The following is a 14,988-nucleotide window of genomic DNA, read 5'->3' on the forward strand; positions in this document are numbered from 1 at the left end:
CATAAAATCAAACAGACTGCAGCTGCTCTTGTCTTTAATGTGGAGATGTGGCTTGTGGCGACTGTAGTTCCCAGCACGCATCGTGGCCTGGTACTTGGATCAAAATGAAGCGTTGCATTCTGGGTTTTTCAGGATCTCTAGGGAATATCTTTGTAGTCATTTACTCCTTTGTTCCCATGAGCCACTTATAAAGATGCAATTTTCACATTAGTACAAAGGCTGGGAATGGAAGGGTTAAAGATGAGAGCAACCACAGACTGAATTACAGGATTTTGCAAAGTCCACTTTAGCCAGTTTGAAATAAGGCCCCACGGCCCATTCCTCTGAGGTGCTGAGTCCTCTCCATTCGTGTTGATTTCAGCGTAATCTGGTTTTAGTCACTATCTTGCAGGATTGGACTTTGAGCTATCATGACCTCAGGCTACTATTTGGTATAGCCCTCCTCCTCATTTCCTCAGGTGTAGGCCTTGGCAAGTGGAGGGGGAACTGCAATAAGGACGAAAAAAAGATGGGAGACAGACTGAATTAAGCTTTGTCAGGGAGATTCTGCCAATTTCCCCCAAGCTAAAACTCCACTGCATGTTCATGTCCTGTTTTGAGACAGAGAAACCACCTACATTATGATGGTGCCAAGCCAGGGCCACCCAGATACGGTCAAGTGTTCTTTACTTGCAATCAACAGGCTGCTGTGGGGGAGAAACCTAGAGGCCTCTTGCATTTGATAAACATCCCCGCAGGGAGAAAGAGGATGGCTTTTCCATGATGCAGATACTGCCCCTAGTGCTTTCCTTGAGCTTTGCTGACATAATTTCAAACAGAGAAGGGGGACAAAAAGGCCCCCAGTGAAAAATAATTCTCTTTTACTCAGGCCGTCTCCCTTAGCAGCTTCTCTCACTACTGTGATCCCAGCACTTGGTGTGCTGGAGACAGTAAATCTGCATGTACGTGAGAGAGGATCTTGGCATAGCCAAGCTGAGACATCCCTGGTAGCTTAGGTGGAGGAGGAAGTAATAGAAATGCTGAGTTGGAAGGCTAGCCTGAGATAGCAGGGAACCATCTCCCTTTGATCTCTGGCAAATGGCAACATAAAACAGAGAGAGTTCAGAATAACTTAAAGCAATGAAGGTGGCTCAAGGGCTGGACTGAGGACTGGTTTCTGGAGCCCTTCCCATCTGCAGCACTGCCTCAGAGCTGAGTATCTTGAGCTCAAACTTCATTCCCATCCAGTACATTGTTGTACATACTAGTGTGTGTGTGCAGCAAAAAGCACCAGTATCACTTATACTGCTTGGCAGTCTCAACAAAGACATAAAGGTCGTAATGGCTATACATCTTGCCCTTCCAGAGTGTCTGTGGGTTGGGATTGGGTACATTGGCAGGGGAATGTGTTGGAGTCTGCCCCATTTCTTCCTCTGCTGTGGATAAAAATCTACTGGGCTCTCCGTCTGACACCTTTCCCCAGTTCTGCACTCACTTTTGGGAAGCACCCTAGCTTTCTTTCCACTGTAGGACCTGGTGCTCAGACCAGCCAAGTATTCCAGGAATGGCAGTGGAGGAGGTTGAGGCCCCTCGCTTATCTTGCTCCTCTCAATGCTCAGGTCAGCATGTTGTTGCTTCTCCCACAAACAGGTGGCTGGCCTCATTGTGCCCTATATCTCTGTCAGAGCCATCTCTTCTTCTTTGGCTTCATGTGTTAACAAGGAAGAGGGGGAGGGGAGGCTTTCCAGCAGTTCACTGGGAGGCAATTCGGCAGCAGGAGCAAGTGGTGCTGTAGGGCAGTTCTGTGCGAGCCCTAACAATGTTCCATGAGTGGTGCCAGCAGAGAGTGGAAGGGAGGGCATGTGGCATTAGATGAGGACAGAGAAGTGTCATTCCCATTACCTACCCAGCCGGTGGATCTGTGGCTTAATCCCCTTCTGGTTTGTTCTGCGTCTCTGGCAGTTATTGCATCAAACTGGTAATTTCTGTGCATATATGAAAATAACAGGGTAGGCTCCTGTTTGGTACGACTACAGTCACTTCATAATCAAGTCAAGTGGTTGGAGGGCTAAAAAGAATTTCATCTCTCATTTGGTTCTCAAAGGAGTTACACCTGGGGCACGTTCGGCCTGACAATCTGACATGTGTATTTTGTCCTTAAACTGTACAGCATCATGCCGACTTCATGACAATTAGCAGAGCCTGTGATGTGCCAGGTGTGGATTGATGCTCATCTGTTATGTTTTTAAGGACAAGCTCCCCATCTGCCATGTATAATCAGGTGAAGAGTTTCCTTCTCATCTGTGATTGCAATTAGAACACTCTTGTGCGTCATCATTTCCTTTACTTCATGGTTTTCTTTTTGCGTTGTTTTGGTTTTGGTGCTTTTGCTTGATATTCACATGGCATTATACATGAGCAGATTGCCTCAAGACTGTGTTTAAAAATGTAAACTACAAACCATGTGTGCAGTACAATAACATATGGCAGGCACAGCAAATAGATGCAGTAAGTGTGGGCGAGCATGAATGGGGTGCGCATGTGGCCGGCTTCTTAGCCTGGAAAGAAGTATGTGATTAAGAGTTAATACAGGGAGTTAATATAGAGAGAGAGGCAATAGCTATTGCCAGAGCTGCTCTCATGACCTCTAGGAACATTATCTATAAATGTGGGAGCTCATTCCTGAAGCAGAAAGTGGTGTACAGTTAATGTTTTCGTATAAAACCAAGGGTCCTGTGGGTAGGGCTGGCTTTTTATAGCTGCATGGGAATACCAAGAGAAGATGAGCCATGGAAAAGCATGTCTATATTAGGAAAGCAGTGACTCCTTATAGAATCGGATGTTGGATTCTATTCTAGAGCCCCGTTTGCTGGGCTATGTGGACTTCTGAGAGCGGTCTGTGAAAATGCAGAGCAGACAAGGGTAGTGAGATGGTGGCTGGCGGACTCTTAGGCTGTAAGAGGCCAGAAGAGACTGATATTATAATGGAACAAGCATGTAACTAATTAGGATAGTAGTTCACTGGGAATGTGAGACAGCACCTGGATAAGCCTGCTGACACTGTAAATGATCCTCTGACAGTATTACTAAAAATCTGATGCAGGTATTTATGCACAGTTGTTAAACTGTGTTGCCTGAACATGAAGACTAACACAACCTCTCTGCCTGGTGTTCAGTTGAGGCCCCTGAATAGTTTTCCTGTGCTTGCAGACTCATATCTGTATATCTGAGTATGCTAGTCCCTTTCAGCCCACACATAAAATTATTCACTCTGGGGCTGGAAGTGGGAGGGATAGGAGATGTTCACTTTCTATCGTGGCCTTTTTGTCTGTAGCTGAAGGGATGTGTACTGCTTTGAGAGTTTGATGCCATTTCAAAGTGAAATCCTCCATGGTGGCTAGACATTTATCAGCCATTGAAAGCAAACTCGGTTCCTGCTGCTTCAGTACAAACCTGTAATAGATTCAAGGGGGAACCTAGACTGGAGTGATCAAGGACATGTAAGGCTAATGACTCTACTAGGCAGTCCAGTAAAACATCAGAGCAAAGACTGAGACAAATAGGGAGGTAACTTCCTCTATTGTATTGTTTACTTGCTGCTGATTGGCTGGGAAGATCCGGCATGAGGAGAAGACGTGCTATAAAGCTGTCCAGACGAGCGAGGAGGGGCCGTCGGCCTGCGAGTACCAGGGTCCACTCATGGTGCTAGCCCAGAACTGCGCCGTCATGCACAACCTGCTGGGGCCCGCATGCATCTTCCTGAGGAAGGGCTTCGCAGAAAACAGGCAGCCTGTACGTAAGTTATACCTAGCCGGGTGAAATACACAAAGTGCAATGCACACATGCGCGGACATACAGCCACACATGTGTTCCTGTGTATATGGAACTTGGAAATCCCCCAGCCTTGCAGACTAACGTGCATATGCAGTCATATGACCTGAAGGATGTGCAGAGAAATTTGGCATCTAAATATCAGGTGAAGAATATATCACATGGGGGATAAATTTGTGGCCACTCAAACAGGCACAGACTCAAGCACACCAAAAGAAAGCAGTGTTCACATTTGATATTCCAGTGAGACATCCACATCTTATATATGGAGGCTCAGGTTAGCACATAGGGCCTAAATATTAAAAGCCTGATTAGAATGCCTCTGGGAACTGACTGTCCCATTGAGGTGCCCAGATTTGATACTGGCCACACCTATACACAAGTGAGCACACTCTATGTGCCAAAACAAATAGCCATCTATGTTCACAGTGACATGCAAGTTTTGACACATACGTACATTTGTCTGCAATTTCAGACATATACACTTGAACATGCTAAATATAGAGATGCGCTTGCATCTGTGCATTCATAGCAAGTAAGGTATATATTACCGTAAACTCAAAATACATACAAACATTTCATCCCTATATTTAAATGCATATATACAGACACAATTTTATTAACATACACAGGTTATACATATAAATAGATGGACATAAATGTATGTTCTTATTCACTTAAAACACCCCTAGTGTAGACATCAGGCTTTGTGTATCCCAAAGGTAGTCCCCAGCCAGCTGAGCTGAAAGAGAATCACCCTTGGTAGCACCCATCATAGGGTTTTTATCCTCTGCGGCCTCTAACCTCAAGTGCCATTTACTGTATAACCTCTAACCTAAGGTGCCACGTATTTCCTTAGGCAGTTCATTAAAGTGTGCACAGTTATATTTTCACAGAAGCATACACTTATACTAGCACATAAGCAGCTATACAATCACGTGTTCAAGCCAACAAGTGGATCCAAATTCCATATAGAATGCCAGTAGCTGACAGGTGTCTGTGTCCATTTTATTCAGATTTGAGAATCCATAATATCGTATTTTGGAAAGGATTGGGACATCTCTGACAACAGCCCTGCTATGGAGTGAATGTATTTGATAAACAGATGTGTTCCTTATTTTCTCTTTAGACAGCAGGACTTTGTGCATATGACAGAACACTGTGTATTAGTGTGGGAAATTTTCCTCTACCTGACTGCTTTCTAGTCACCTCTAGTTCATTCGTAGGGTCTAAACTTTTTGAGCAGGTGTATGCCTTTTTCCATCTGTTCTCCTCAGAAGGCTTTAAATGATTTGGCTGATTTCTTCTTGGGCAGGTGTTTTCCCATTTAATCATTTTAAGGGATCTTCCTTTGGATTTTAAAACAGCAAATCCTCTTGTGACTTTTCGTGACCCCAGTTACTACTTGGTTCAGATTTGCCAAGGGGCTTGAGCTCAGAGCCCTGCACACGCAGATACCTTAGGGTGCAAAAATAGAGCCCATGCATAAAAACCCAGGAGACTTCCTCTTGGAAAGTTGGTGTGTTAATGGTGCTGGCTATAAGATGGCCTTAAATGCCAATGCTGATGTGACTGGGAGGAGAGGCGGTCTGGTGGTTCCAGTAATGGAATAGGGCTTGGAAGAGCTGGGTTCTACTCCAGACACTGTTGCACACTTATGAGTAACCTTGGGTGAGTCATGATGTCCTTCTCTTCAGCAGAGATGATAATGATACTTCTGCGTCTCAAACTGTGTTCAGGAACCTGCTGGTGCTCGATAATAACTCCAGGGTTTAATGCACTCCTGCTTGCAGAAGTCCTTGAGGGGAGGTATACAAAGTGTTGTTATTGATCATGTGCCTCTGTAATTCATTATGATATCACAGACAGGAAGGCAACAAGGCCTCCTGTCTGGTCTCAAGGGTCTGAATTGTTTTACAAATCAGTATTAATGAAAGCAGAAGAAATGGGATGACATGTTTGAAGTTACCAGATCTGTGAAGGATGAAACTGGAGCCAGAGCTCTCTGAAAGTTCCATCCAACACAGAGATGCCTCTGGGAAGGTTATGAGTGGCAAGCTGATCACTTCTCTGGCGCAGCCCCTCTTTGCACAGACATAAACCAGTATGTGTCCTACTTTGCTGCGTATTCCAGGCAGTCATTGTTAGCATTACCAGAGCAGCCTGTGGTTAAATAGCAAGAGCCCATCCTTATCGAACTGATTGAGGGCACAGTCTCCAGGGATCTGTGATGATACTGCAGAACCCCTGGGAGGCGAGGCAGAACACCCAGAGGTCAAGGGGAGAAGCCAAGACTCGGATGAGAAGGGAAATTATTTCTCTGTTGTTTCCAAATTCTGAGCTATTTGGATTTGCCTAGGAGCCATGAATGGAGTTAGAAAGGGCTTTTACTAACCAGAAAGCAGTGCATTTCCATGCATATCTCTTCTTCCTCTTGGTGCAGCCTCTGGAATTTCCTGTATTCGTTACATCCCCTCCTACAAAGAAACACAAATTGGATGTTTGAAGTTGCAGTGTTTCCTTATCGTGGTGAATCTTTGTCCTGTTTTGTTTATAGATGACCTTGCTGCTGTACATTTTGTATCCTTGCCTACATGCCCAGTTTTAAAATGCTTGTTTTTGGAATTGAGTCTGGGGGGAGCTCACGGCTTCTATGCTTCCTGCCTCTCTTAGGGGGAAGGCCTGTAAGGAATGTCACCGGAGCACTGGCTGTGGGAGAGCTCATGGCTACCTCTGTTTTTGCTGGGGGGGCTGTAGAGAATGGTGTAGACTTGCTGGTTGGGGAACCAGCGTGCAGCAGTTCTAATCTCAGACATGCCCAACCAGAGTTACTGTAGTTAATATAAGAGCTGCAGAGGAACTTGTAACTGCTGCAGCACTCATCTCTACCACCTGGAGTCAATGGAAGAGAATGTTGTAGGAGCTCATAGGGTCCTCTCATCCATCTGGAGGGGAATCCCTTTGAGAGGCCTCTGCTGTCCCCTCCTTGGTGGTGAGTGCCCATCTGGCCAGCAGGCATGATGGAGCAGGGCTTCCATAGAGAAGTGTAGAGGCAGCTGCTGGCCCTCACCTTTTTGGAAGGAAGTGATGCAAAGCCTTGCTGGCTAGATGGTATTAAACATGTCATCATTTTCCTGTTTCTTCTCTCACTTTCTGGTCTCCAACCTGTCTGCACTCATGACTGCCATTCTGACACTGCCTCCCTATAAAACAGCCAGTGTTAACCATATAATGTTCTCTCTTTGCAGGACAGAGAACTGCGACCAGAAGAAATTGAAGGTATTGCTTTATCTCTCCCCTCTCTGTCTTCCTTTCTCCCTAACCAACACGTACTGAATAGCCACCAGAAACTGACCATCTAGAATAAAGCAAAGGGCAGGAGCTTATTTATATCTGCTCCTAAAAAACATTTTAGGGAACAATATGGGACTACAAGCCACAGGACAGCTGTATACACTGCAGCTCCTGCAGAAAGAGGGTAGGCTGTAGAGTAGGTGTTCTGGTTATTGAGAGCTGACAAGTACTCCAGCTCCTGACAAAGAGGCATACTGCCTCACATGGGAGTGTGCTGATGTGGGGGACTGATGTACACTCCAGTGTCTCCAGGAGTGCCTGTAAAGTGTAAAGTAAGAAAGGTGCGGTCTATGGGGGAGCTGGCATGCTCCAGCTGCTGCAGGACTGTAGCGAGCAGTGTGGGAGTTCTGGCTCAGTGACAGCTCAGAGACTGCAGTCTGAGCAATCTTAGCTGGAGGGAATGGTACAGTAGTGCTGATTGTGGGGGGACCCGTACTTCCTCCGGTCCCAGCCTCCCTGTGGGTAACTTGCACTGAGAAAAAACATCTTCTTGGGGATCATGTCTCAGAGCCTAGTACCCTGACAAGCTCCTGACTCTTTGTGGAGATGCCCTGGGAAATCCACCTAACGCCATCGCTGACAGCATTGTCCTTGTTGGATTCACTCTCACAGAACTACGAGAGGCCTTCAAGGAGTTTGATAAAGACAAGGATGGGTTTATTAACTGCAGGGACCTGGGGAACTGCATGCGCACCATGGGCTACATGCCTACTGAGATGGAGCTCATAGAGCTTTCCCAGCAGATCAATATGAACCGTGAGTAATATCCACCCACTGGCGTGTTCCCTGTCACTTCAGTGGTTTCTGCCTCCATGCTTTCATCTCTCCCTGACAGTCTCTTGTTTTCATCTGTTCTGTGGTTCGTCTTTACTCTTTCTTTGTTCTTTTGTCTGCCTGCCTGTCTGTCATCCTGTTGCTCTGTTAGTCCATCTGTGTAGCTGTCTCTTTGAGGTCCATCAGTCAATTTACTTTTCTCCAGGCTACCAGCCTTTCTGGTTGGTGTATGGGAGGAACATGTGGAAGGGGATGCCATTTGGATCTGCATAGTCAAGTGTTGCTCTCAGCATGTCGGTGATGAATGTTGTTTTATTAGACCTGGTATCTAGAAGGTGTCGGGCTTAGAGGTCTGTGCTGAGAAGGGAGGCTGGGTCATGATTGCAGAAAGATCCTTTGGGGTGAGTGTAGTGATGTGTGCAGGAGCAGCGTGCTGGGGTGTTTTTCTGGGTGTTGCCACGCGCAGAGGAGTTAGCTCAGAGGTGGGGGTGGTGCTGGGTTGCGAAGCAGCCCTCTTTCCACCTACTATCAGATGAATCAGTTCTAGTGGAATAATGGGGGGATGTGTTTGCAAACAGACCCGGGATTTGCAGTGGCTTTATTTGTGTTCTTTTTTTTCTCCATCAGTTCTTTTTCCATACTCTGGCCTGTGGCAGTGCTGTATGGTGCCCACATTCACATGTACACAGGAGTATTCACTGTATTTTCTGTTGTGCTCTCTGGTCTTCAAAGTGTTAGTCATCCATTCAGGGAAGAGAAGCGGTACCATGTGATTTAAATGACCAATCATGCATAACAAAGAGCTGATAATCCTGGTGCTCCATTCCCAGTCAGTCCACAGGCTGTCCTTAACTCAGCCAGGTGGTCTGATGGACAGGTAGGCATTCTAGAAAGTTCTGTCTGATTTGCAGATAGGACACCAACAGGAAGAAGGCTGCATCTTTTGAATAAATGGTTTTGATGGAATGGTGCCTCATCCCAGGGGGTGTATTCTGTCCCCTCCTTCAGCAGGGTGCAGGGCCATACAGGAAGAACTCCCCTAGTGCTTGTATGGCACAAAGTTGCCATAATCTGCATCCCTGCAAGTCCTAGCGTAAGGAGCGGACCCATAGCGCAGGCTACCCCAAGGATTTGAGGCTGTTCCGCTCCTCGTAGGCAGCCTAGGATGGAGAAGCTGGGGCCAATTCAGCCCAGCCCAGAGTCCAGAGAGTGCAAAGATGCAATAAAGCCACCTTTGCTTAACTCCCCCCTCGCCTGCACTGGCAGTACCGCCCCTCCTGGAGAAGCAGACCCTCTGCCTCCAACATGTAGCCACTGTCCAGTGGAAGGTGTAGGTGGGGTGTTACCCTGAGCACTTTGGCATCACTAAATTAGAAGTATCTATTAATGTCTGATACGCAAACTTTCCTCTTGTCCCAAGAGGGTGGCCATGTGGATTTTGAAGACTTTGTGGAGCTCATGGGACCAAAGCTCCTGGCAGAAACTGCAGATATGATTGGTGTGAAGGAACTACGTGATGCCTTCAGAGAGGTGAGTACCACCTTCTGGGTGACCCTTTGAATGAGGTAAGTGCTCTTTCCTGGGCCACCTCTCCTCAGAGGTAAGCCTCTGCCCTGGACAAGCTCTTCCAAAAGGTGAGCACTCCCCTTCTCTGACGCAAAGATTGGAGAGAGGTTATGGGCAAAAGCAGGAGAGAGAAGACCCAGTGGGGAGGAAGAGGAGAGAGTAAATATAGCAAGGAAGGAGATATGAGAAAAAAAAATCCAAACATGGAAGAAGGAAAACACAAGGAGAGAAACAGGGAACAAAGTGTCCAAAAGGGGAAAAGAGGGAAGATGGGATGTGTGGACTCCCTGAAGAGAAGGGATGACATGAACCAGAACAGAAGAAAGAGGCCAAGGAAGGAGAAGAGAGAGGCAAGAGGGACAGTAGGGACCTCCAGGAGGAATTGATACCTCAACTAGGGGAGGACACAGTGTCCAGTTCTGGAACCTCTGGCTGCTGAAAAAGGTAAGACAGGCTCCACTCCAGTTGACTCTTCCTCCTGCTGGCATGTGTTGTGTCCCTGCAGTTTGACACCAACGGTGATGGAGAGATCAGCACTAGTGAGCTTCGGGAGGCTATGAAAAAGCTGTTGGGGCAGCAGGTGGGCCATCGAGATATTGAGGAGATCATCCGGGATGTGGACCTGAATGGAGATGGGCATGTTGATTTTGAAGGTGAGAGGGAACACACCCCTGCCCCCTTCACTGAGATGTGGCAGGTTTTCAGCTCAGCAGCTGGCTCATAGCCCTGCTCCAGGAATGGAGAACAGGAAAAGATCAGCATGGGGGCAGCATGACCTCTGCTTAGTATTCCCAGCTTCCTCTTTGGGGCCCAGATATCTGTCTTGTAGGCTACAGGGAGAGAGGCAGCTGGCTATGCATCTCCTGGGGTTTCCCCTGGGTGGGTGAGGAGACTGGAGGAGAGATAGCTAAGATCAGAAATCCTTGGATTGTGAGGTTTGTCTGTAGAGATTTTCTCACTGTTTATCAGCGTCAAGCATGGATCTTGAGCTATGAGAGATTGCCCCTGTGAGAGAAGCATCCACTGCATGGCATGTGTAGCACCAGACATCTCTTGATGGGCCATTTCTGTTTCCTCTTTGACCATTTAAAAGGGCCTGGGTTTCATGTTCTCTTTGCCTAGCTAGGTTTGCTATTTCCCTTGCTGCAGCCATGGATCATTATATTTGGGTTTTATATATATTTTTATTTTACATATTTCTCCTGGAAGACAGTCCCTTGTTAGACTCATTTGCTGACTCATCATATATACATGACCTAGTGGCTCCATGTGCGTCTCACTGAGGGATCCCAATTTGAATCCAGACTTGGACTTTCATTCTCTGTGCAGGAAGGAGCTGGGAATAGTGAGCAAGTGTTATACTATTGCCTGTTACTTCATGGCAGCCTCAGCCTTCATTTAGGAGTGCCGTTAAAGGTTCTTGTAATGGAGTTCAGACTTCAGTCAGGGAAGAGACTAGTGGTCGGACATGCAAAGCAGTTAGGGGATAGGTTTATGAACAAGATTTGGGTTGGGGAAGGTATTTAAAAGGGTGGCAGGCTGTTTCCTAGTACTTTAAAGCATCTATTAGGAAAGTGGTTCCCAAACTAGTCTGCACTTGGTGGTGATGCAGAGGGCTGACAGGTCATAAGGCATTTGCACTACTTGTTTCCAGCTACTAAATTGCATCAGACAGCTACAACTCATAGAAATACCATCCTGTTATTATTTTTTTGTGTGAGCAATTGCTGTGGTTGCCCAAGGGCAACTTCATGAATTAAAAGAAATATGTCCAGGAGACAGTTTCTAAATTAAGATTAAATCCATCTTATTAAGACCTTGAATACATGTCTCAAAAGTAAACTGGCCTGTTTTTTTCATTCCTAGGCAAATTGAGTGCAAAATTAAAATGTGTTCAGATCGAGTAGCATTTTACATTCCATTTCCATAGAAGTAATTGATTCCCCAAACAACATGTGGTAGAGAAACAGGCCAAGGACCTCCCTGAAGTTCAAATGTATCCTGAAGACTGCAGCATCTATCAAACAAATTGTTTCCACAGAAAGTCAAGTATCTCCTCAAGCTGCAGTACTCCCATGTATTTAGTGCTTCCCTAACATGGCAATATCTCACTGAAACCACAGCATGTTCCCAAAACTGCTATAACTCTATAAATCAATGGTTCCCTAAGCAGCCTTCTCTTCCTGAAATTATGGTGGAGTCTGAGAAGATGCTATCTGTTATACTGTCTACTAAGGAGTTTATTGAGAAAATAAGCTATCACATAGTTTTAGGCAGGAGTTCCAGCTGATAAACTGCTCTGGCTAGTGAGATCTTGTAACTCTAGCAGTTTGGTAGGAATCAAGGTCTATTTTGTGTTAACTCTCAAGTCAGCAAAGAAGCAAAGCAGATCTGGGGAGTGTGGGTGCAGCTTTCTAGCCTTTCCTTATTCCACTGCCATCACAGTTTCTCAGGATAAGAAGAAGCAGGGCAAGGGGGATTGATGCATTAGTTGCTCTGCTTCAGGCTCTCTGATTTTTCATTGGCTGCAGAGTTTGTTCGGATGATGTCCCGTTGAAGGTTATTCTCAGCTGAAGAAGGAACCAGCACCTTACAGAGGGCAGAAGAGGACCTAGGTGGAGCATCTAGCCCCGATGTTGCCACGCAAAGGTTAACAGGCTGGCTGCATTTGAGACAGTGCAAGGCAACCCGCCTCTCCTCCCCTAAAGTGGTCCCCACGTCCTTCCGCCCTTTCACACTGTGAAAGACTCGCAATCTCCTACAACTGGAACCGTTCCTCAGAGATGACGACTGCCGGAAGCTGCAGAGCTAGGACTCGCCACAATGCTGGGACATTTGCAACTTTAGACACCTCTTCCCCTGCTTTTTAATCACCTGCCAACTGCTGCAAAGCAAGCAAAAGAGAGACCCTATCAGATGGGTGGACGAGAGTTAAGCCCTCTGGGATCAGTGGTGGCAGCAGGGTGTGCTGTGCACCTCTTGGTTTCCCTTGGTGACCCGTGTCTGTTTTTGTGGTCTGTGTGTGTCTGTCTGTCTGTGTGGAGTTATTTATGCCCCCGGTAAATTCTCCTGTCTCCTTTTGGTTATATTTACTAAGAGCAAATACAAATATACATTTGGGAAAAACAGAAAAGAGATAAATATGCAAGCTGAAGCTGTGTGAAGTCCTGAGGTTTCTGTGGGAGGCAGGGGGCAGGCTGGGGGTGGGAAAACAGCTGACAGATCCACTCTGGGCCTGTGGCGTAGTCAGAGGGTGAGCGGGGGCTTGCAGAAGGCTGCTGTTTTGCCTGCGCGCCAGCCCCCATCCCTCTAGCTCCGGCACAGAAATAGGTGCTGAGCATGCACCAGGTGGCAAGGGGTCACAGGCTGGGATATAAGGTCTCTCCAGGGGCACTAGTATCTGGGACTGTGAGGGGAAGCTGTCTGATTGGCACCCTGCCACACTGCCGTGCCCCCTGGTATGAGGCAGCCAATCAGGCAGTGCCCTCCTTCCCCATCCCTCTGGCCTGGGTTGCTGATGGGAGGAGAGGGCAGGGGCAGGTGGCTCCCTGCCGTGTCTCTTGGGAGGGACAGGGAGGGCTACTTCATGTCCCCTCCGTGCAGTACCCTGCCCAGGGAAGGGCAGAGGGTGACAGCCCCTGGAGCTGCCCCCTGCTAGTGCAGCAGACAAGGAGTCCCCCTGTCTGCCCCCCAGCCCACCAGGACAGGGGAGAAGAGGACCCCATAGCTGCATTCTGGCCTGGAGGGTTGCAAAGAGCCAGGAACTGCAATGCAGAGCAGAGTTGAGTCTGGGGCACTGGGGAACAGAGGGGCAGGATTACAGGCGTGAGAAGAGAGTGTTGGGGCGAAGCAGAGGGGGCTGGGTGATGAGGGAGGTTAGTTGTTTTGAAGGGAGAGACATGGAGGTGGTGACACCCTCCCCCAACTTTTTTACCCACTTCAAACTGAGGACCAGGTGTTTGTGCAGCCAGAGGCCTCGTGTCCACAGTGCAGCTCTGGAACTCAGAGGAATTGCAGCAGGCGGCCGGACAGCCACAGGGGATCCAGAAGCCTCGTGGCCATTTGTCTGTTGTCTTGAGGAAGCGAACCCGAGAGTAGAGTGTGCAGCTCTATAGCCCAGACTGTAACAGCAGGCCCAGGCCCTGCCTGCCCCACTCCTGCACTATTAGGTTCATTGTCCCCTCCCGTCTCCCTCCTTCTCTTCCTCCCTTGGACTGTCCTGTTCCCCACTGTCCCTGACTAGGCAGATGCTGGGGCTGCCCCATTTCTCAAGGCTGTCACTCTTAATAGCTCACTGGACCTAGTTCCCCCTGTTGCTAAAGGAGCACATCTCCCTTTCTTTGGCATCCTGGGGCTATTCTCTTCTCCCCAGCTGTCCATCTTTCCAGGACCAGGCCTCGGGCCTGCTTCACCTGCTGCTGTTTTGTCTCTTCCCCCCAAAACTCTCCAGTTACAAAATTCTGTCTGCCCTAAAGAATGATTTTTCCCCCTGCTGCAGCCAGCATGCCTGCAGCAATGAACAATGTCCAACAGCAGGAAAGCCACGTTATGCCTTATAAGTTACAGCCTGGGGAATTATGCACCTGTGCAATTTTACACACAAAACATATGACCCTGCATAATTGCATAATTCTGCATAATTTAAGACAGGTGGGCTCTGTGCCTCCACCTCTGTGGGGCACCTGGCACTCCAGCTGGGAGCCCCATGTGGAGGCACCGAGTAAGAGCATGTGGTGGTGCGTGACTAGACAGCTGGTGAGTGGGGAGGAAAACTCCTGCCCGCAGTAGGGGGCTTATGGCACTGCAGGCGGGAGCCATATGCTATTGGGCCGGATGGGCTCTATGCCTCTATGTGGGGCTTCCAAGCACTCCAGTAGAAAGCCACATGTGGAGGGAGGCACAGAGCCCGCCTGGCCCCATGGCACACAACTCCGGGCCTCCATGTGCGGCTTCCTGCTGGAGTACTAGAAGCTCCACTTGGAGGCAAAGAGCCCACCTGGCATGATGGCGTGTGGCTCCTGCCTGCAGTGCCATGAGCCCCACGTGCTGGCATGCAGCCCACCTGGTCTGATACGAAGGTGCATGCCAGCAGGCCAGGCCAGGTCAGGCCAGGTCCATGCCCCCATGTGTAGCCCCTGGGACACTGCCTGCTGCAATCATGAACGCCCCAAGGGCCTGCTGCTTGCTGCTGCCACCAGCAGTACACCATGGTGGGGAGGGGTGCCACAAACCCCATACCTACCCAGATGGGGGTTTTGGCACTGATAGTAAGGTTGTAAGATGAAATGTAAAAAAAAGTAATTAATTTTGCATAATTTTGAATGTTCTGTGCATAATTCCCTGGGGCGTAATAAGTATGCATGTGCAGTTGTTTGTACAGGATTGCATATGGGGAAGGACTTGTCTGTAGATAGTTTAGGGAATGCAGGTAGGGAGTGGTGTGCTGGAAGAGCAAGTTTAGGTGTATGTGGGTGTATGCATGAA

The 14,988-nt window shown here is 48.0% G+C and overlaps 1 protein-coding gene across 4 annotated transcripts in view; it reads left to right on the top strand.

The window, feature by feature from the left end:
* CABP1 (calcium binding protein 1) overlaps positions 1-12,655 on the top strand; it is a 74,341-nt gene extending 61,686 nt beyond the window's left edge. For 2 of the 4 annotated variants that reach the window (XM_090063898.1, XM_090063899.1), the window contains 6 exons: positions 3,595-3,771; positions 7,059-7,089; positions 7,777-7,920; positions 9,359-9,468; positions 10,010-10,157; positions 12,036-12,645. In XM_090063898.1, the coding sequence (XP_089920024.1) occupies positions 3,679-3,771; positions 7,059-7,089; positions 7,777-7,920; positions 9,359-9,468; positions 10,010-10,157; positions 12,036-12,061 (552 nt within the window). In that variant the 5' untranslated portion in view covers positions 3,595-3,678 and the 3' untranslated portion in view covers positions 12,062-12,645. Of the gene's footprint in view, positions 1-3,594; positions 3,772-7,058; positions 7,090-7,776; positions 7,921-9,358; positions 9,469-10,009; positions 10,158-12,035 lie in introns of all 4 variants that reach the window. The other 2 variants (XM_090063897.1, XM_090063900.1) reach the window with 2 other exon arrangements.
* The last annotated feature ends 2,333 nt before the right edge of the window (positions 12,656-14,988 follow it).

The sequence above is a fragment of the Crocodylus siamensis genome, chromosome 9, assembly GCF_052110815.1.
Source record: "Crocodylus siamensis isolate JL-2025a chromosome 9, ASM5211081v1, whole genome shotgun sequence".
Lineage (NCBI taxonomy): Eukaryota > Metazoa > Chordata > Crocodylia > Crocodylidae > Crocodylus > Crocodylus siamensis.